At 41.4% G+C, this 21,487-nt stretch overlaps 2 protein-coding genes across 2 annotated transcripts; one reads left to right on the plus strand and one right to left on the minus strand.

Annotated features, from left to right (window-relative positions):
• Positions 1-1,077: 1,077 nt before the first annotated feature.
• On the minus strand, positions 1,078-2,403 carry LOC116785762 (extensin-like). Its single transcript, XM_032685715.1, has 2 exons — positions 2,369-2,403; positions 1,078-1,765 (listed from the first exon to the last, which is right to left on the minus strand). The coding sequence occupies exons 1-2, from the start codon at positions 2,401-2,403 to the stop codon at positions 1,078-1,080; spliced, it is 723 nt and encodes a 240-aa protein (XP_032541606.1).
• Positions 2,404-15,356: 12,953 nt separating this feature from the next.
• CHRNA9 (cholinergic receptor nicotinic alpha 9 subunit) lies at positions 15,357-21,241 on the plus strand. Its single transcript, XM_032686379.1, is given in 8 exon segments — positions 15,357-15,426; positions 17,102-17,247; positions 17,996-18,150; positions 18,806-19,338; positions 20,698-20,839; positions 20,841-20,914; positions 20,917-21,198; positions 21,201-21,241. Coding segments are annotated over 8 exon segments (1,443 nt in total).
• Positions 21,242-21,487: the final 246 nt, after the last annotated feature.

Raw genomic sequence — 21,487 nt, forward strand, 5'->3', positions numbered from 1 at the left:
CCTCGATGTCTGCCAGGGATAATGGTTAAATCTTGAAGGAAAGGAGGGCTCCTCTGGGAAGGTGATTTACGCGCGTCCCTGCACAGCCTTCTTCAAAGCGAGATCGAGAGGACTAGCAAGCAGGGACAGGTGGTGTACCCATAGCGGCCAGGAGGGCCCGTGGGATACCTATACCTCTCCCCAGTGCAAGTGGGCTCTGAAGGCACGCCAAAGGAAATATCAAGCCAAAAGCTCAAGCTGTGGCTTTGTATAGCCTGCTTGCTTTGCTGTTTTTCTTGGGATTTTACAGGGATAGCTACTGTGGAAGGGCACATTTCATTATGAATATGAGCAAGATACACTCGTTACACTGTGCAAAAACATCTCATGCGTTGTCTGTAATGAACAGGCGAAGAGGGACTGATGAGTAAATTAGAACGCGCAGCTGCCGCTGAGCTATGCTCTATAGGAAGCTTTCTGGAAGCCCGTCTATAGAGGCCAGGAAAACAACTGCCTGGTAGCACAAGTACTTTTCTCTCCTTTTACCTTATCACTAAATCCAGTCACATTCCAGGCTTTGTCAGAAGACAATGTGCTAAAACACCTGGAAGTTTCACAACTTCCAGTTCGAGACTGGGGGCCGGCTCCGCACTCTTCTTCGCATTCCAGAGGGCAGCGCTCGCGGACGCGCGGGGCTGTTTGAGAAGACGCAGCGGGCGGACCGCGCGGCTCAAAAAGTCCCGGCGCCGGAGCTCAGCTCTGGCAGACTCGTGTGGGCGGCGGGGTCGGGGCATCGAGCTGGGTTGGTCCTCCTGCCATGGCCTGCAGTGCCCGCGCCCCACCTGCGCCTGTCGCCGCGCCCTTCTGGGACATGCTGGCGCTGCTGGCCCGGGAGCCAGGTATGGAGTGGCTGGAGATGGGCCTGCTGGGCAGGCTGTCACCTCCCGCGTCGCAGCCCAGAAGCACCGTGCAGCACTCGAGTCGGCGCGCTGGCGTGCGGATCGGCATCGCGGGAGCGCGGCGCGGCGGGGGCCGGTAAGTGCGGGACGAGGGCAGGTCAGTGTGCGAAGGGCAGGTCAGGTGCGGGAAGGGGGCCGATTAGTGGGGGACGGGGCCGGTAAGGCGAGACGGGGCAGTAAATGCGGGAGGGGCGGGTAAGTGCGGGAGTCGGGCGGGTAAGTGCGGGACGGGGCCGGTAAGTGCGGGACGGGGCAGGTCAGTGCGGGAAGGGGCAGGTCGTGCGGGAAGGGGCAGGTCAGTGCGGGAAGGGGGCCGATTAGTGGGGGACGGGGCCGGTAAGTGCGAGACGGGGCCAGTAAATGCGGGACGGGGCGGGTAAGTGCGGGACGGGGCCGGTAAGTGCGGGACGGGGCCGGTAAGTGCGGGACGGGGCAGGTCAGTGCGGGAAGGGCAGGTCAGTGCGGGAAGGGGGCCGATTAGTGGGGGACGGGGCCGGTAAGTGCGAGACGGGGCCAGTAAATGCGGGACGGGGCGGGTAAGTGCGGGACGGGGCCGGTAAGTGCGGGACGGGGCCGGTAAGTGCGGGACGGGGCAGGTCAGTGCGGGACGGGGCAGGTCAGTGCGGGGACGGGGCAGGTCAGTGCGGGACGGGCAGGTCAGTGCGGGACGGGGGCCGGTTAGTGCGAGACGGGGCGGGACAGTGCGGGAAGGGGGCCGGTAAGTTCGAGACGGGGCCGGGCCGCTGGCGAGGGGCAACAGCTTTGCTGGCGGCCGTACCTCCGACCCGGCAGGTTTTTCTTTGTTTTGCTCGAGTTTGCTGTATGACCTTTGCCGTTGTACTTATGCAAGCCGTACTTTGGTTTAAAAAGTAGTTTTTGCTTGTCTTCTCCATTACTACTTCACAACCTTGTAAATTCCCGGCGTGTTACTACATCCAGTGCCTGAAATGGGCCTGGAATGTTGCTTGTTTCCCATTTGAAAAATATCTCTGCTGTTTAGCAGCGCGGGATTAGCTGTGTGAGTTGTCTCTTATCAGATACACTCACCGCGTTGTCTAGAGGTGTACTGCACTCAGGATACTGTCTTTATTGCTCCTTAAGTGGCATATTTTTGCCTCTTGTCCTCGTGCTAATATGGATCCTCTCTTGCAGGAACGGAGATTAGTCGTCATGAGAAACATTCCTTGGGACCTTGGCCTCTGAAGACTTTGTCGTTGCTGGAGTGCTCAGGGGATAGTAGGCTTTGGAAAGCCTGCCTCGAAGGACTGAAGAAATTCCTTGCCTTTAGGAAAAGCATGGGAATGCCTGCAGCCTGGCCAATTCCAGTGGAGCAAGTTAGAGGGTTTTTGGCTGTGGAATCTAATTCTTCCTCCTCAAAGACACTTATGTACCTGGCAGCACTGTCTTATTTATCAAAATTGACTGGTAACTCTGATCCTTTGGAAGATCCTATAACCCGTCGCATGGTGGCGGGGTTGAAATATCGGGCAGGTATCCTGAGGGATAAATACTTGCCTATAACAATTGAGATGTTGCGATCTCTCTTAGGAGCTCTGGAGTCTGTATGCATAACTCATTATGAGTGCTTACTGTTCCGTGCGTTATTTACTGTAGCTTTTTTTGGGGCACTTCGAATAGGAGAGATGGTGGCAAAGCACCGTAATGTACTGCAGCCTGAGCTTCTGTACCTGAGTGACCTCCAGCTGACAGAGAGGAAGGTGCTGCTTTTTCTGCGTAACTCTCCTGTGGGACAGGAGAGACACATCATCAGCCTTGCGCTGTCTGGAGAGCCATGGGTGTGCCCTGTGCTGGCCCTCCGGAGCTATGTGACAGTTCGTTCTCAGCTGGAAGGGCCACTCTTTGTGCACTTGGATAATAGGACTGTAACAAAGAGGGAGTTCCTGACCGTTCTCCGATGTGCCCTGGGTCTGCTGGGGCTGTGTCCAGAGCAGTATGGTGTGCATTCCTTCTGGCTGGGGACTGCTGTCACTGCTGCGCGCTGCGGATATCCCAGAGAAGATGTCACTCGCCTGGCAAGATGGCCCTGTATGATCCCAGAGAGACTCTAGCCGAGGAGATTAAGAGGAAAATGGAAACTGATGAATTATTTTCTTTATGTAGAGTTAGCATGTAGCTGTAGTTTCTAGTCTTAGACAGAAATTTAGTATTAACACATGAAATTATTTTTCTACCTCACAATGTAGTGATCTGAAGTTGACTCAGAACTTGCCTGTGCTTCTGTGGTGTTGAAGGTGGAGGGAGTCTCAAAACTGTTGTGCATGAACTGCAGTTTTATCTTGTATAGTAGAGTTAATAAATATTGCCTTTTTAAAAACAGTTTCTGCCTATTCTTCTTTGCTCAGAAGTGGTAATCTTGGCTTTGATAGCAGTGAATGATGAACGGACTCTTAAGTTTTGAAGGAAAACTCCCGAGACTTTAAGGTAATAATTGTAAAGAGAAAGTAGTTAAATGGTAGTATGTTTTGGCATAGCTGTACACTTTTTAACATTAACATGTCACTAAGGTCAAAAGAGAAGTATAAGCTGGGCTATTAGCCAAATAACATACACCAAAGGATGATCTTTTAAAAATAGTGATCATCCTAAGATGTTCAAAGCAATATCTTTTACTGTTTAAACAGATGACAGTGACTATTCATCAAACTGCCTCTGAAATATTTAATTTTTCCCTCTAGACTCAATTCCCTCTGAGCATAATTAGCTTAGTTAGTATTTTAAATAATAAAAATAGCAGCACATGGGTCACCTAACAGTTAATGATTTCATTAAGCTGTGATACTTGCTGTCCTTAATTCAACCTGTTATTTCCTGAATTTATTTTTTAAAATCGAGTTTTCAACCATAACTATAAAGTGCAATGGCTCAGCATTTCTAATTTAATTGTTAATAGCATTTGTAACACTTTGCTAGTTTGTGGTAGAATATATTCTCACCATATGGCTGGACTGGGATAGGAGTTGGTGAGTCAGACAGTCCCTCTGGCTGAGAACTGTGGTGAGCAAGCCTTTTTGATCACCCTTATTACTATCACTGCTTTGAACCTGGACTGTGATTATAGCTCAACAGGCTAGTTTTATCTTGCTCTGCCCTATACCATTTTCTAACAAAATTATGGGTAACAGAAGGATGAGAGCTAGCTGAAATTTAGTGCTGGCTTGATCTCCATGTGGATAATTAGTCATGATTTCTGAGACTTGGATTAGTAGAAATACACCCTGTCCATGCAGGGCAGCACCTATCTGCTACCCTTTGCAAGTGGCATTGTGTTCACTGTGGGAATTAACTTAAGTGCAGCAAGACTTCCCTCATTATGCTGATATCAGAGATACTCGTTTTAATTGACATTCAGCTAAAAGCTTTTTCATTTTGTGGCTGTTCACTAGAATTGCTTGTTTGTATAGTAGTTTCTGTTTCTGTGCATGAAATCTAAGTGTAAATAAAACTAAAGTGATGCAAATGTAGTATCTACCCAGGAGTTTATTCTGAGGTGCCCATCAGCTGCAGCTCCTAGTTAGGCTGAACAAAGGCTTGAAACATACCTGCATAAGGAAGTGCTTTGTACTCTGGAAGCTTTGGATTTTTCCTGTCCCCTGTATATGTGTCTGTGCTCACTGCTCACCTGCCAGCTTCTAGTACTGTCTGTTGCCTTGCTGTGAAAAGTTTGTGTATTGGCTGTATGTGGCATGAGTTTGGTAGTGGTGGGAGGGGGACTGCAGGGGTGGCCTCTGTAGAAAGAGGTAAGGGGCTGCCTAGTTCGTATTTTTGTTTCCTAGTACTCATATCTTTTTAACAGTGAATGTGCCTGACCATTTTATTCCCTGCTAGGACTCTTCCATGTAATCGATTTCAGCAATAAATTGTACTTCCAAAATGGGGATACAAGAAAGTTTTTTGCAAGTATTTTAGTTGTGGAAATAGTTGTCCTAGTAGACAGGAATGGCTGTGTTAATACTAGCAGCTTTAATATATGTCCTATTTTGGAAGCTTTTATATAAGTCTGTCTTCTGGGAAACATGGTATTTGGCAGTAAAGCCTAGGAAATAGCTGGAGAAATGAGGAAACATCAACTACCGTTACCAACTTCACTAAATTCTGACCCTGGCATGGGGAGGAAGAGATTTTTATTTTAAGGGATTCTCATCAAGGAGGTGATTAGCTTTATAAAAACCCTTGGTTTGATAGGCTGGCATATTTTCAGATAGGAGGATTAGAAATGCAATGCATGTTCTATAATTACTTGTTGGAGTTATAAGTCTTCTTTTACATAGCAACTAAAACTGAAACAGTTGGTAAGTAAATGAGACCTGCTTTCTCCTGAACATTGGGATTTTCACATCTCATCAGCTCAGAATCCTAAAATCATTATCTCTACAACAAAATAATATTTGCAAGGTTTTTCCACTCAAGATCCTGAAAAGAAACAGAAGGGGATATAAGAGGAGTATTACTTTAAGACATAAAAGGGGGAACTATTTCTATTCACAATTCTTTCCTAAAATGTTAATTAATGGTTTCACACATTTTTATCATGTTAAGGATGAAAGGCTAAGCATACTGACTCCAGAAAGACCTAAAGTACTCTTGTACAACTGATGACTTTGCTATGGGAATTCACTGCATTGTGTGCAGATGCTGGTGAATCATTATTCATGTGGAAGCTGGAACTCTCAAAATTTCTAGAATTTATAAGTGTTGAATTTAAGTAATTAAACTCTTCAAGAATAAAGGGGAAGTAATAGAAGCATAGAATCACAAAACTTTGTTTTGGAAGCAACCTTAAAGATAATCTAGTTCCAACCCCTGCCGTGGGGAACCCCTTTCACTAGACCAGGTTGCTCAGAGCTCCATCCAGCCTGGCTTTGAACACCTCCAGGGATGGGGAATCCACAGCTTCTCTGGGATTCACTGGCTTCCAGTGCCTCACTAGTCTCACAGTAAAGATTTTTTCCCTAATATCCAGTCCAAACCTATTATCTTTTAGTTTGAATCCATTCCCCTCTGTCCTGTCACTACATGCTCTTGTAAAATGTCCCTCTCCAGCTGTCTTTTAGGCTCTCTCTGGGTCCTGGAAGGCTGCAGTTAGGTTACTCCTAAACCTTCTCTTTTCCACACTAAACAAACTCAATTCTCTCAACCCTTCCTCATAGGAGAGGTACTCCATCCTTCTAATCATCTTGGTGACCTCCTCTGGACTCATTCCAACAAGTTGATGTTCCTCCTGTGCTGGAGACCCAGAGCTGGATGCAGCACTCCAGGTGGGGTCTGAGCAGAGGAGAGGGGCAGAATCAGCTCCCTTGCCCTGCTGGCCATGCTGCTCGTGATGCAGCCCGGGATACAATTGGTTTTCTGGGCCGCAAGTGCACATTGCTGGGTCATGTCCAGCCTCTCATCCACCAGCACTTCCAAGTCCTTCTTGGCAAGGGCTGTTCTCGATCTGTTCATCCCCCAACCTGTATTGATACTGGGGGTTGCCCTGACCCAGGTGCAGCACCTTGCACTTGGTCTTGTTAAAACTCATGAGATTCCCATGGGCCCACTTGTCCAGGTCCCTCTGGATGGCATCTCATCCTCCAGGTATGTCAACAGCACCACTCAGCTTGGGGTCATCTGCAAATTTGCTGAAGGTGCACTCAATCCCTTCATCTATGTCATTAATGAAGACATTAAATAACACTAGTCCCAGTAGGGACCTCTGAGGGACATCACTTGTCACTGATGTCCATCAGGACTCTGTGCTGTTGACCACTACCCTCTGGATGCAACCGTCCAGCCAATTTGTTATCCATCTAATAGTCCACTCATCAAATCCAGCTCTCTAATTTAGAGAGAAGGATGTTGTAGGGCACTGTGTCAAAGGCTTTACAGAAGTCCACATAAATCACATCTGTAACCCTTCCTTTGTCTACTCTTGTGGTCAATCCATCATAGAAAGCCACTAGGTCAGGCAGGCAGGACTTGCCTTTGGTAAAGCTGTGCTGGCTGCCTCAATCACCTCCCTGTCCTCTGTGCCTTAGCATAGCTTCTAGGAGGATCTGTTACATGATTTGCCCAGGCACAGAGGCAAAGCTGACAGTGTGGTAGTTCCCAGGGTCCTCCTTTCTAACCTTTTTAAAGGTGGTTACAGCGTTCCCCCTTTTCAGGCACCTGGGACTTCACCTGACTGCCATGACTTTTCAAATACCATAGAATGTGGCTTGACAACTACATCAGCCAGTTCTCTCAGGACTCTGGGATGCATCTCATTGGGTCCCATAGACTTATGTATGTTCAGGTTCTTCAGGTGGTCACAAATTTGACCGTCTCTTACAGTGGAAAGCACCCTGCTCCCTCAGTCCTCATCCTGCTGTCCATCTACTCAAAAAGTGTGGGAAGACAGGTTTACATTGAAGACTGAAGCAAAAAAATTGTTGAGTGCCTCAGCCTTCTTCTCATCTGTTGTTACCAGATTTCCAGCATTGTTTATGGGGGAGGGTACACCTTCTTTGACGTTCCTTTTCTGGTTTACATATCTGTGATTAACTGTATTTTTTATTAAAAAACCACAAAAACTTTCTTTGTAGACCTGGTTGATATGCATTTGATTCCATTCTGATTGTGATGCTTATATCAAATACATATTGCTTAGAATGACAGAAATAATGTTGCCTATTAATTACTTCAGAATAATTAATCAAGAATTTTACACAGCTAAAATTCTAATTTTTGAAATTGTATCTCAGAATTCATATTCCTGAAATAGATGAAATTTGAAAGAAATTCAAGATATTCTTTCCATATCTACTGAAAATGAAGTAGGTAAAAAAATCAGATATCTCTCAGGTTTCACACCAGCATCCATGAGTACTTGCTTGTAAAACAAAATCATTCCCTAGTAGTCTGCCTAAACAGCATTCAGTGTCCTAGGATAGCTAAGACCTAAGTCCAGAAAACAAAGGATAAATAGGCAAATGCCTTTAAACCTCTTAAGGTTTTCTTTTCAGTGGTTATATAGAGTGTTATAAAAAGTGCTGAGAATACTTTTTGAGACAAACTGCAAATGCAAGCAATTGTGTCTCCCATACTTCTGTTTCTTGTTCGCAACCAACACCTGGATAAAATGTACCTAGAAAAAGAAAACCTTATAGATTGAGGGCTTCACTGATTTCCTGCTTTAAACATCCCCAAAGTGCCTTTTGCACACTTAGAAGTCTTTGTCACATTGACTTACTTGCTTTCAGATATGTATATCCAGCAGTTGTGATGATACTTGTACATTGAAGAGACTTGAGCATTCCTCTCCATAGCAAGAAGGACACTGACAATCTGCAGGAGCTGTAGTAGCATCATGCTGGGCACAACGTGCTCTGCTTACTCTGTTCTTGCTTTCTGTTGAATTTGTTTCATTTCACATTCTTAAGTCATACCTCTTCAGGAGATTTGTAATTACTAATGTTGAAGACTTGGAACATGTATAGAATTGAAAGTACATTTATTTTAAGATATCTGAAGGAAAACAATGTTTTTCAGTCAGGATAGGTGAAGAAGGCTCTCTTACATGTTGTGATGCAGGCTTGGCTAGAAGCATTAGCATGGCACTGAATGCAACAATTGCTCATTGAATCATCTCTTCCAATGAGATGTCATAATGTGTTTCCATCTTGTTCTCTGAGTTTGGCTGTGTATTCACTGAAATATGTTGCTTAACCACACTAACTACTTATATTGCCTTGAAGTACTGGCAGAAGAAAACAATTACAGAACAACGTGTCGACATATCCCATGGTTTTTTCCTATGTATAGCTCCCCACCAAGAACAGAGTCCAGATCTGATTGTACCTCAGTCATTACTATTGGATTAGGACCAGCTGTCTCAAATGGCAATGTAATATGCTCCTTTTTTTACAGCTCTGGAGTAAGCCAATATGGAATTTCTTGCTAAAATTGTTCCACGTTCTAGGAACGTTCTTACACTAGCTCTTTTATATTAGTTGAGGGACTGGCTCTTGCACTTTTATACACATTTTCCAAAAGCAATAACCACAGGATGATTGTAGGATAGTCTGACTTCTCATAGCTCTATTATAGCTATAAATTGTACTAATCCCTCTTGCATTTTGTCCATCATCTTGGTTCTGCTCCAGAATAAAATGACCTTCCTTAAGCTACAGACAGCTGAGCAATTGGCAAAGATACTTCACAGTACCTTGCCAATTATTGGCAGGCAAGCAGCAAATGTCTTCCAAAGCACACAAACCAATCAGTATATGTGGTTATAGTAGAATTTTAATATTAAAGCACAAATTTTTTTTTGGTTTTAACAGCTTTTATACCTCATATCACCTTTCCCAACACTTGAAAAATAACAGCTATTTAAGCCTGTAAGATTTAGGTCAGTGTTGTAGGCTAACATTTCTAGATGGCAAATCCTATGTCATTATGGGCAAAATAGGTTTTTTCAGCCCACTAACACTTTAACTTCTTTTTTTTTTCCTTGGAAGTACTAAGCTTTCATTTCATATATTTGTTATGGGTTGAAAAGAAGAAAACAATATAATGGCATTGGACAATTGCTCAGAATTTTGCAGATGAAAATGAACACTGTGAATACTGCCTTTCTTAAATAAGCCACTGCGCTCAGAGATGCTTAAGACAAGGGATGCTGTCTTCAGCTGAGATGGTGATACTTTGTTCCCAAGATAAATGATTCTATTGTGTCAGAATGAGTGTAGTTGCAGAGTTTGAATAAAAGTTCAGGTTTTTACTACCATATTTTGCTCAAGAAGAAATAATTTTGCTTAGACCATAGCATAATGTAGGTGTGGTCATGCTAGGACATTTTAAAGAATGACAATATCCATGTGCCATAAGATATTTAAGCAGTTTAACCCATGATTTATCAAAGTTCTTTTCCCTCAGAGATGAGTAGTTGCTGCTTCTTTATTCCACAGGGAGGTTTGTTTGGGTGTAAATGCATTGCAATAATTTAGAGTTGTGTTCTCCACCATGTAGTTGGTCTGATATTTTCAAAGTAGGCAGCTCTGCAATATTTGTAAACTTAGAAACTAGTTCATTTGGCTTACAAAAAAACTTGCTCTTGCAGTGGTTTGCCAAGGTGGGTATTTTGGACTCTCATGAAAGCAATATTTGTGTTTTCTTCCTCTAAATTCTGTGAACATGGAAAAATCATCCGGGCAGATTGATGAATGTGATTAGATGGAACAGAAACAATTAGATAATGCAATTTCTGCAGTATAAATGTTTGTTTACTGTCTTTTTCGGAAAGATTTGTAAAATATATAACACTTGTGAAGTACCACGTATGAATTCTGTTTTAGCAGTCTTGCAATGGGAGTTCTGTGAATTCCTTGCAAACACAAAGTTTAGGTTGATACATTATGGTCTGCTTTCTTCTTTTTTTATTTTCTTGTCTTCATGATCTTTTTACATCCTGCCTTTTCAGCCAGCTGCACTGTATTAGTGCAGAGCATTAGTCTTAATTCTTTGTAGGGAGCTCTTAAACTCTGAGGAACTCACTAAGAACACAGATGTTTAGATGTACCATATTTTGTGTTGCAAGGTGGATGTGAGCTTACCAGGAAAGCATATGTTTTCAGGGGATGATCCTCTATGCAGATACTCTTGTGAACATGACACGTTTTGGTAGTGTTTTAAAGGGATGTTCCCACTCTCTTCTAAATTTTGGAGAGAGTGAAACTGGTTCTGAGTTAGTATCTAAACTGTTGCCTTTCAGTCTTACTTCTTCAGATACTGGTTTAATCTCTGTTTTTTGTGATATAGATACAAGCTAAAGAAATTGCTTTCTGGGGAACCTAGAGCTGTCTTCAGCCTGCAGTGGTAGTTGGGAGGCTTCCCTTTACTTGCAGAATCTGAGGTATTGTGCTGTCTTCCATGACTCAAGAGTAATGATCAAGAGGAAGATACTCGAGTCTGTCAGCACTCTTGTAACCAGGTAGAAAATTTCTCTAATTCAGTTTGTTTGGAGCATCAGGCAGTCTATCACAGCAAACTTGTTATCTGGAACAGTGTCTAGGCCCAGAGGTTGTCTTTGTGTAGAGCATAGATCCTGCCATCAGAAGCATGTTACAAAGTTGAAAAAGATCTGTATATAAAATAGCTTTCTGATAGCTAAAATTACATACTAGTTTTGTTCTTAATCCTGCCAGATACCGATAGACAAAATATTAGTCAGCTTGTAAGCAAGCTGATGAAAAAGGATTAACATGCTGCATTTTAGACCATATTAAATAATACCAGACTTCTAGGTGCAAAAGGTTTCTCTTCAGGTGCTGTGAGGTGGTCAGCAGAGCTGCCTGTGTAAGGTCACCCAAATAAAACTTATATTCAGAAAAAATCCACATGTAAATGTAGCATGTAAATGAGGATTTCTCATCCCTGGAAAATGTGGTTAATATTCTACATTATGTCATGACCTAGAATTATGAATGCTTCCTAAAATATATCCTATCTTCCATGTGTACAGGAGGGTGGAAGAAAATAAGAATGAGTATGTTGATTTCTGATGGAAGGGGATTTTTAGAGAGAAGGAAGGAGCAGTCAGTAGGTGGGTGAGAAAAAATGAGGTGGCGAGAAACACATTGCATCTAAATGAGGTGCTGTATTCTCCAGAGCAGGCACAGTGAGGCTGTTCCTGGCAAGAAGAGCTGTTGTTACTTGTACTGTTAAGACCAGTTAGACTAAGGAGGGAAGTCTGACTCTGAATAGCTAGTGTGCTGCTTGACCCTATCACCCTGTCACCCCTTTCTGTAGCAAATGCTGTGAAGAACGTGAATGCAACAGCTTCTGTGGAGAAAAATTGGCAGGAAGGCAAGTAGAAGCAGACTGTGAGACACTTCTTACAAACTGTGCTTAGAAACCAATCTGTTCTTCTTTATTGTTCTCTGATGAAGGGAGAGGGTAATAAATGGTGTTGTGTTGGATTGTAGAATGATTACTTGTGTGTAGATGGCCTTGAGGCCTCAATAGTACAGTATCTGTAGCTTTTCCAGCTGGAGGTTTAAAAACTCTTAATACATGTAATGCAAAAAAGGGTAAGAACCATTAAAAAAAAGTCTGAAAATGTAATGTCAAAACCACAGGCTTAGGAGCAAATTATTATTTTATGTAGGAGAAGAAAGATTGAAAAAACAAAATTTTAAATACAGTTTTTACATTTCTCTACTGCTTTGTTTATTGTTTGTCAAAGATAAAGATATAAAGTTGGAAGTTTTAATATGAAAGAGATTTCTCCCTTGTCATCTCCACTTCAGTCTGTCCTTAGTGTGCATGCAAAGTCAAACTTCCCTTACACTAAATTTAGATTTTTTGATGATGTCTTGATAATAGCCTGTGTGTGTCTAGAACCATAAAAAGTTACATGTGTTATGTGAGGGTGTAATAGCTCAGTGCACCAACGAGTGGACACTCTTGTCCCACTGAGTGTATGCATGGACACAATGTTCTGCGATGTTAATAGCCCATACTCATTCCCACAAGGTCAAATGCTTGAACAAGATATCTGGAAGGAGGCTTGGATATTGTGCCGTGGGCCTTAATCACTCTCTGCATCAGCAGAAGCAGCCTTTGGTCTGAACATGGTTTATATCATCGTGCCATTGTTGACAATGAAATATATTAGCTCACCCTGAAACCCTCTTGTGACTGGTCTCATGTATGGCAGGCAGACGCAAGAAGGAAGTCAGGGGAGATCCCGGATTCACCCACAAAACGGTTTTGTTTCTTCTGCTTATCTTTCTGTTTAAAAGAACATCTTGTCTCACCTTGTCTTACATCAAATGTAAGGCAATAGCCTGTGAAATTAATCAAAGTAGACTAAAATGCGGTGTGATTTTTTGTGATAGGCAAAAATTGCCTTGGCTCTCTGGGTCGATCAGTAGACTGGGTGACAGGGCCATCTGCTGGCAGAGGGACTCTAACAACATCCCTGTGAATTCTGCTGGGAACGACTCAAGTTCTGGAAGGGATTAATGGCCTGATTCTAACTTCCAAACACCCGTGACTCTTCTTAGATTAGCTTCATCATCTTTTATATTAATTCTTAACTTGGTAGCAGAACTTCTTACTATAGAGAACTGTTTAACTATAAATTTAAATGGGATGTCTGATCTGGGAGTAGTATTGCCATAGATTACATCACAATTTAAAACTATGTTGCAAGGAAGCATGGGTTTGTAGATGAGCCTCTCAGATCAATAAGAAACTATTAATGTTAATGCTTGCTTTTCACACAAAATGTCTACATTAGGGACATTTTGATTCAAATACAAATCAGATTTCCTGTGAACAATATAAGGAAGCCAAATGGTCTGGCATACTAAGATTGTTAAATTCATTGTGTCTTTAATAATAAAAAGCCTTTAAAATGTAATTTAGTTTTACTTTTACAAGCACTGTGCAGCATCTCGAACATAACAAGCATGTTCTTGTGTATGAGTGCTCATGTTCGCCTGTCTGTACATCCAATGTGATGGAAATAAAGATTATAACTGAGAGATTATGATCTATCCCTTTGCAAGTTTATAATTAATAACATGAAATTATATATGCATATAAGAATAAATTGAGTAAACCACATGTAAACATGCTTCTTGATTTTGTCTTTTGAGAGCCTGAAGATTTTGTTACAATAAATGAGTAGGGTTCTTTAATATAAATGATCTTATGCAAATTAAATAACATGAGTCTGCACAGCTTGGCAAGTGTGTATTGCTGGTGCAACAGATCACAAGGTTGTCTCAAGCCTGTGGTAAAGCAAGGTTAGTCGTGGTTCCTGTAGTGTTTATATCAGCTCACTTAAAGCAGTACCACGATCACCCTTGTAATTACAGTAAGAGATGTGAACCAGTAGCTACTTGTTGACAGAATGGCAATGTACTACAGGTATATGCTACAGTGGACTATGGGTGTCCCCTGAGGATGCACTGATCTGACTGTATGCAAGAATCTTTCCTCTTTGTATCTGATTTTTGTTGTCTCTAACAGCATATACCTTCATCCCACAGAGAGAGCAGTTTATTATTTACTGCTCAGGGACTGTGGGACCTTTTTGATTTCTAAACTGTTTTCCACTTTTTTTTCATCTGACAATTCAGCAAATAAAGTGATGTGGATGGATTTCATTACACGTGCTTTGACCAAAAATATTTATTGTTCACCTAGTAAACCTGACCATAAATGTCACTGGCTTATAGATTCCACAAAAGCACAAACAAGCCAGTGACTACCTGGAGTGCTACTATAGAAACTATGCATATTGAGGGATCACCTTTCTTCTAGCCAAAAAACTATGCCAAAAGACTATGCAAGAGTAAAGAAATAGTATTTTATGTTTTCTGTGGATCAAGACTATTCTGAACCAATTGGGTTTTTTCTGATAGTTCATTCTATATTTTCACTTTCTGTTTTAGTGACTGTTTTCTGTTACCTGTTCTAAAAGGATGGCAAAATGGACAGGAAGGATGGGTTGGAGTGTGAAAAGGAGGTTTGTGGTACTAGGAAACTAACTTGGTATCATGAATAATATAGACAGAGTGAATGAATTTCTGACCATCAGGGTAGATGGCAAGACAGGTGTGGTATTGTTTCATATTCATTTCTCTCATGTAACTCTTTTGGCCAAATGTAAGAGCTGTCTAGTAACTACGTAAATTTTTTTTTAATGACTCGTCAAGTTCACCTAGTAAAAATTGTACCATATAGGGAAATAACATTTTATCTGCAGAGTCCAGTTTTGCTCTGATTTACTGTGCTGAGTACTGGTCTCAAAGTTGTCTACATCCATTGAAGCTCTTCTTTTCACAGTGATACTGGGCTACTGCAAATATTGCCTGTGTTGTCCGACTTTGGTGTAGCTGCATCTCTTCCATGTGGCATCACTTCCGTAGGTGAAAACATTTTGTCAGCATAGGAGTTAGTAGGTCGTGTTTGTTTTGTTTTTTTTTTTCCGTGTGATATTGGACGTGTGATGTACAGTGTAACTATACCAATTAAAGTACTGAGAACATTTTTTGTGAGGGTTCACAAGTTCCACAGAAATGGTTCTTAGCAGGTTATTGCAGAACATAAGAGCAGTGAAACATGGCCCACCAAAGAACTGTCAAAGGATTTTATTTGTTTTCTGACTCAGTATTAGCTTGAGAGCAGTCAGCGCTCAGGTTACCAAGAGAGGGGAGGGTTCATCAGAGCCCCAGGCGGTGGCAGAGACACAGTCGATGCTCTTGGACTCTGACAACTCCTGAGGGAGGACTGAGTTGCTTCTAGCAACGCAGTGCATCAGCATCTTTATGCAGCCGTGCAACTTGATTTACTTTTTTGGTTAGTTTTGGATGGCGAGAAACACTTTTGTGCCTTTGGGTGAACAGTTTTATTTAAGGTCCAGAAATGAAGAGAAAGAGCTTGTCCTCCTTCTACGTCTCTCTGGGGTTGCTGTTCACAGCAGTGATACTCAAAGGTGAGAATACTGCTAAATGTTGCATTGAGGTTTATTTTATTCAGATGGGATCTTGTGACCTGCTGTGCTTTACATCGTTAATCTCCCGGAGTATTTAGTCTGTTGTGTTTTACTTTGTCTCACCAATGCATAGGCAAAATGATAATGCAGACCAGAATTGCAATGCTCCTTGTGAAGCTTTGATTTGCTGGGATATCTTTTTATTCAGGAATATTTGCTTTCGACTCTAAATAGTGCAGGAAGTCAGTGTGAATCACCAGAGAGAGATGTTATCCAAAGAACCCTTGTTCCCTACATTGCTCACCTGGCATTTGCATAAGTCTTGTGAATGTATGAGAGATTGAAATGTGAAAGGGCTAATGATGCAAACAACAGGCCATTTGCAAAAGCAGCAGGTGCTTTGATGAGGCCAGGTTTGCACCCTCCAACCGAAGGGAGGAAGAAAGGTTTCGAATGGCTGGTGATCGGCATACTAACAGCCCCGATGCAAAGGAGTTGAGAGCTCGCCACCGGAGGGTGACCATGACAAAACAACCTTTGTTTAGGAACAAACTGGGTTTTGAACCAGATAAGGGAGGAGACTGATAAGAAATAGACCTTGGGTGGGATAATGGTTTTTATCATATATGGTGATATCTTTCTTCTCCTATATCTACTCTTATCCTTTCTCTTTCTTTCTTTTTCTTATATGTTCTCTTAAGTGATATCTTGATACTTTTATATTGTTTCATTTCTGTAGATAATAACCAAAACGGGTACATACCTCCTTTCCATTGCAAACAAATTTTCTAAAATAAACCTGCCATGTGTACACACACCACACACACACACACACACACACACACACACCACACACAGGTCATTTCACTCTAATCTGCCCGAACCTCAGTTACCTCACCTTCAGTGGTGGTTTGTAACATAGTGGTACTGTTCTTTGCTTGCAGAAATATGTGAATCTATATAAAGGTGATACAGAGGCTACCTGGAGAAACTGTGATGTACAAAACAGTATGGAACAGCCAAACACTGTCATTTAAAACCTCAAGTTTCAGTGAATTATCCTTAGTGACTAAGTCTGGATAACAAGAAGCATCTCCAGATACATGGTTTTGAAAAGATGTGCAAGGATGTGTTCATACATCAAGCAATTGACAATTTGTGAAGAAAAGCAGCTCAGACTTTTTACAGGTGATAGTTTAAAAATAAAAAGACTAAATTCTGAAAGTAGCATGTCTTACCAGTGCTGCTTTTGGGGAGACACCGAAAGTCAATAATCTGGGAGAAGTTTGACCGCAGATTTTGCTGACTAAGTCAGCAATCTCTGCCTATGAAAGATATTGGTAAAATAAGAGTAATGATATTTATCTTCCAGAATTGTATGATTTGCTGTATACAGGTGTTTTTCAGTGGATGTGAAAAGCTCAAGTTAGCTTTTAATTTACCCCAGGTGGATGCTGTCCTTATTTGAATAGGTTCATCAGACGTACTCTTGTATCAGAACTAATGATGTTTGACAGTATATGAATGATAAATGTATCATCTTATATATACAATATAATATATATAATGATTATATAGTTATATCAAATACTACTTGAAGCAGTAGAAAGAGGATGTTTTCTTATACTGCTTAGTATACTTAGTCTGATTTACTGAACAAATCTATGTTATCTAGCTGTAGAATCAGCCAAAGGAAAATATGCTCATATGCTGTTTAACGAACTGTTTGAAGACTACTCCAATGCTCTAAGACCAGTTGAAGACACAGATAAAGTACTGAATGTCACCCTTCAGATCACATTGTCCCAAATTAAAGACATGGTGAGTAAAAGTATAGTTCTGTTTTTCTAAAAATATGCAGAAATGTATTAGGTGTAAGCCTTTTGTTAGGAGCAGGAAAAGTACCCTTCATTTTGTTATGACAAATTCAGTAATGCTTCCTCAGGAGGGTCCTGTTCTCCAGTTCTTTGTAGATTCTTATCTGCTTGCAACATTGAATTTTTAAGACTTCTTTTGTAGTTAGGTGTTGGCATCAAACCCTCCAGGCAACTTCTGCTGAGTTTTAAATATAGCAAATGCTTTTTCTAAGATGCAATTATTTTCTACATAAAATCCCTAAAATCAGCCTTCAGTAATTTTTTATAAATATGATTCTGCTAGATATACTTTTAAGGCAAAACAAAATGTGTCTGGAAGGAGAAGGGAAGATTATTTTTGTGACTTCAAGGCCTCACCAAGCTTTCAAAGAATTTCTTAGCCTGAATCTGTTAGCTGTTTGGTATTTTAAAGCTCACAAAAGGAAATTCTTAAGATACTGCGAGCCTTAGACACTGTGATTAAAGCTAGGGAGGGTGCAGGGGGAAGAAGGTTTGGCCAAGAGAAAGTCCAAAAAAGTGATCTCCCTATACAATGTATAGGCATATATACCTGTCTGAGAATTACTCTTGTGGCCTTGCTAGTATTCTGGTCTGTTTTGAGCAGTACATCAAAGCTATACCACAAGTGCTGTCTGCATCTAAGACATGATTTTGTCACCTTCAGCTAGAAATATTTCTACGTTTTTATGCAGGATGAAAGGAACCAAATTTTGTCAGCTTACTTATGGATTCGACAAAGCTGGTATGATGCATACCTCAAATGGGACAAAGATAAATATGACGGGCTGGATTCTATCAGGATTCCAAGCAGTTTGGTTTGGAGACCAGATATTGTCCTATATAACAAGTGAGTGTGGCTGGAAAATATTAGCTTGCATATTTGAGGGAGGGAGAGGGTTGAAGGAGGAATTGACCCACAGAGTCTGAACTTTACCTTACCTTAGCAAGGGCTATATTTGTTGTCTTAACATTTGTTGTTGATCATCTAAATATTTTGCAATAAAGCTATAGCCAAGATTTGGAAATTGATTATGCTACACAACAAAGCTGTTCTGAATTTCTCTGCACTGGGAATTGAATACCCTGGCAGTCTGTAGTGCTTTCTGCTGAGGCTCCTTGAGAGCTCTGGAAGATTGTCCACAAAAAGGTGGTACATGAAGGCTGCACTTCTTATCTGCCCTTCGAAGCCAGTAGTGACCAACAGGTTGTTTTAATCTTTTAATGGACTCTTATCCTACTGATTCCTGTTTAAGATCAAGTTTGAGGAAGCTATAGACAACAAATACAACATAGTTTAGCACCACTGGTGTTTGACATTAATGGGCCGTGGTACCTGTAAATATTACTTAATAGTAAGTTCCTACTAAAATTCAGCGTTAATATGATTTCAGAGCATGCTTTTAATGGTGTGAAAGGAGGGTCTTCCCCTTGCCCCCTCTTCCCTGGTCCACACTCTTAAGTTGTTGCCTGTCAGTCCTGGCTGTCATTTTTCTATCTTTTAGGGCTGATGATGACTTTTCAGAACCAGTGAATACTAATGTTGTGCTGAGATATGATGGAAAAATCACTTGGGATGCACCTGCTATCACGAAGAGCTCATGTGTAGTGGATGTGTCTTATTTTCCTTTTGACAGCCAGCAGTGCAACCTTACCTTTGGTTCCTGGACCTATAATGGTAATCAGGTAGACATCATCAATTCTCTCGATAGTGGTGACCTCTCTGACTTTGTAGAAGATGTGGAATGGGAGATTCACGGTATGCCAGCAGTTAAGAATGTCATCACTTATGGCTGCTGCTCTGAGCCTTATCCAGATGTGACCTTCACACTGATTTTGAAAAGGAAGTCATCTTTCTACATATTTAATCTGTTGCTTCCTTGCATTTTGATCTCTTTCCTGGCTCCACTGGGATTCTATCTCCCTGCAGACTCTGGCGAAAAAGTGTCTCTGGGTGTTACCGTTCTTCTTGCTCTGACTGTGTTCCAGCTGATGGTTGCAGAGATCATGCCTCCATCTGAAAACGTACCTTTGATAGGTGAGCTTTACATGCTTTGTCTTTAAGCATGACTTGTTAATAGCAGGGCTGTATGTCATGGAATCTATATGCAATTTGTGGCTTTTAGGAAGATGAATTTGCTACATTTTTAAAACATAGTGAAATACTTAAAATGTGTGTGGAAGTTGTACAGGTATGCTGCAGTTTTTTAAAGTTATTTTGTGTTTATTTTAAATTATGTATTAGCTATTTTATATTTATATAGTTAGATATTTAGAAATAAGGTATCATGTCTTGAAATAAAGCTAATAATGGAAAGCTATTTTAGAACCAACACATGAAATGTAAGCAAGAGCTATAAGCACAAGGTCAGACTGTTTCAAGATATTGTTTCTGTCAGATGCAGATGGTTGGATGGCCTGGCTGACACACTCACAGTTGACTTAATATCTGACAATTTCTTCACTGAATTCCTGGAAATCCATTATGCTGAAATTTAATCTATGTCTGAAAGTTCAGAAGAACTCGTGTATGTACAAAAGGGACCTAGCTTCAGTCTGTTTTCTCTGTTCGCTCACTCTCTCGCTATTCTTTCCAATTCCTTTGAAAACTGAGATCACATCACATTTATCTGTGGTGTGTCCTGTGTCCTTGCTGCCAGACCTTGCTTTTCCTGCAGAGGCTGCACAGAGGCAGAGCAGGGCTGGGAGCTGCCTCTTGGCATAGGCACAAGGCAGGGTAGGTTGGTTGGCTGGTCAGCTCTGCACTTCAGTTGTGAAAATCAAGGGCAGAGGAGCACAGCTTGTATTCACTTCAGCTCACCACCCTTCAGCTCTGTGCTGTGACATCTTAGCTGTCAGCACACTAGCTGTGGATACGAGCACAGTCTGGATATTCACTGGCCTGTGTGAGTGTGAAGGCATTGATCTGCTGGTGTGGGGTGCATCAATAGCTCCAACAAAGCATTATCATTGCTTTTGTTAATACATTGAGAAATGGGATTCCTTGTGTGCCAGGTGAAGCTGTTTACACTGGGATTTTGCAGACACTAGGAAAAGAGCAAGGCTCCTGACAAACATTTTTGAGCTGTTTTCTGAATGGGTGTGTTTCAAGAAATCAGAGGTTTGGGCTTGTAGATATTTGCAATGCTGATACAATAGTCACTTACTCATCTGATAACAGGTATACCAGCAATGAAGATGAGATTTTATTTTAATGACTTTAATCTTTGGTTTTAAGTGGCAAATTAAGTGTGATCTCAGTACAGAGAATTGGCATGATTAAAAATTTGTTTCACTTGCATTTATGCTTAACACTATTTTGTCACATTGTTTTTTCTCACTGATTTTTTTTTTTAGTAGGATAGCATCTCTAATGTGATTTTATTTTGTATTCCAGGAAAGTATTACATAGCAACAATGACCATGATCACAGCTTCCACTGCATTGACGATCATTATAATGAATCTCCATCATTGTGGCTCAGAAGCAAAGCCTGTTCCACAATGGGCCAGGGTGGTTATTTTGGACTACATGTCAAAAATTTTTTGTTTATGATGTGGGTGAAAATTGTACAAGCCCAAAAAGAGAGAAAGAAGAAGAACGTAGGTTTGAGGGGATGATGGGTGTCGGAGGAGGCAGAAAGAGGTAAGGAGTCCTCTTTCCAATAGGAATGATGACTGTAATCTTGGGGAGAAGCTCAATGGAAATTTGCATGGAGTTCATGGTGAAAATGTTAGGGAGACTGTTAATTGCTGTTCCTGTTACAAAATGCTGATTAAAAATATCGAGTATATTGCTAATTGTATTCGAGACCATAAAGCAAACAGGGCCAAAGGAATTGAGTGGAAAAAAGTAGCAAAGGTGATGGACAGGTTTTTCATGTGGATTTTCTTTGTCATGGTTTTTTTATGAGCGTGCTTATCATTGGGAAAGCAGCTTAACTGAAAACGAACACATTCCTTTTGTAAATCTGAATAACTGGGTCAGTTTGTTTTGTTGGACTTCTGGGAGAGGGGTGCTTTTGAGATCTTTGTTTTGCATTCTGTAACAATAAACAAATTGATTCTGTAGGCTGTGATAGTGTGTTGAGATAGTGTGCTGAGGACTTTGTTGGTGATTGTCCTTGATGTCTAGTATGGGAGCCGACTCCTGAGAGATGTTTTTCGGTTCTGGGCTTACCTGACCAA

The sequence above is a fragment of the Chiroxiphia lanceolata genome, chromosome 4 (genome assembly GCF_009829145.1).
Source record: "Chiroxiphia lanceolata isolate bChiLan1 chromosome 4, bChiLan1.pri, whole genome shotgun sequence".
NCBI lineage: Eukaryota > Metazoa > Chordata > Aves > Passeriformes > Pipridae > Chiroxiphia > Chiroxiphia lanceolata.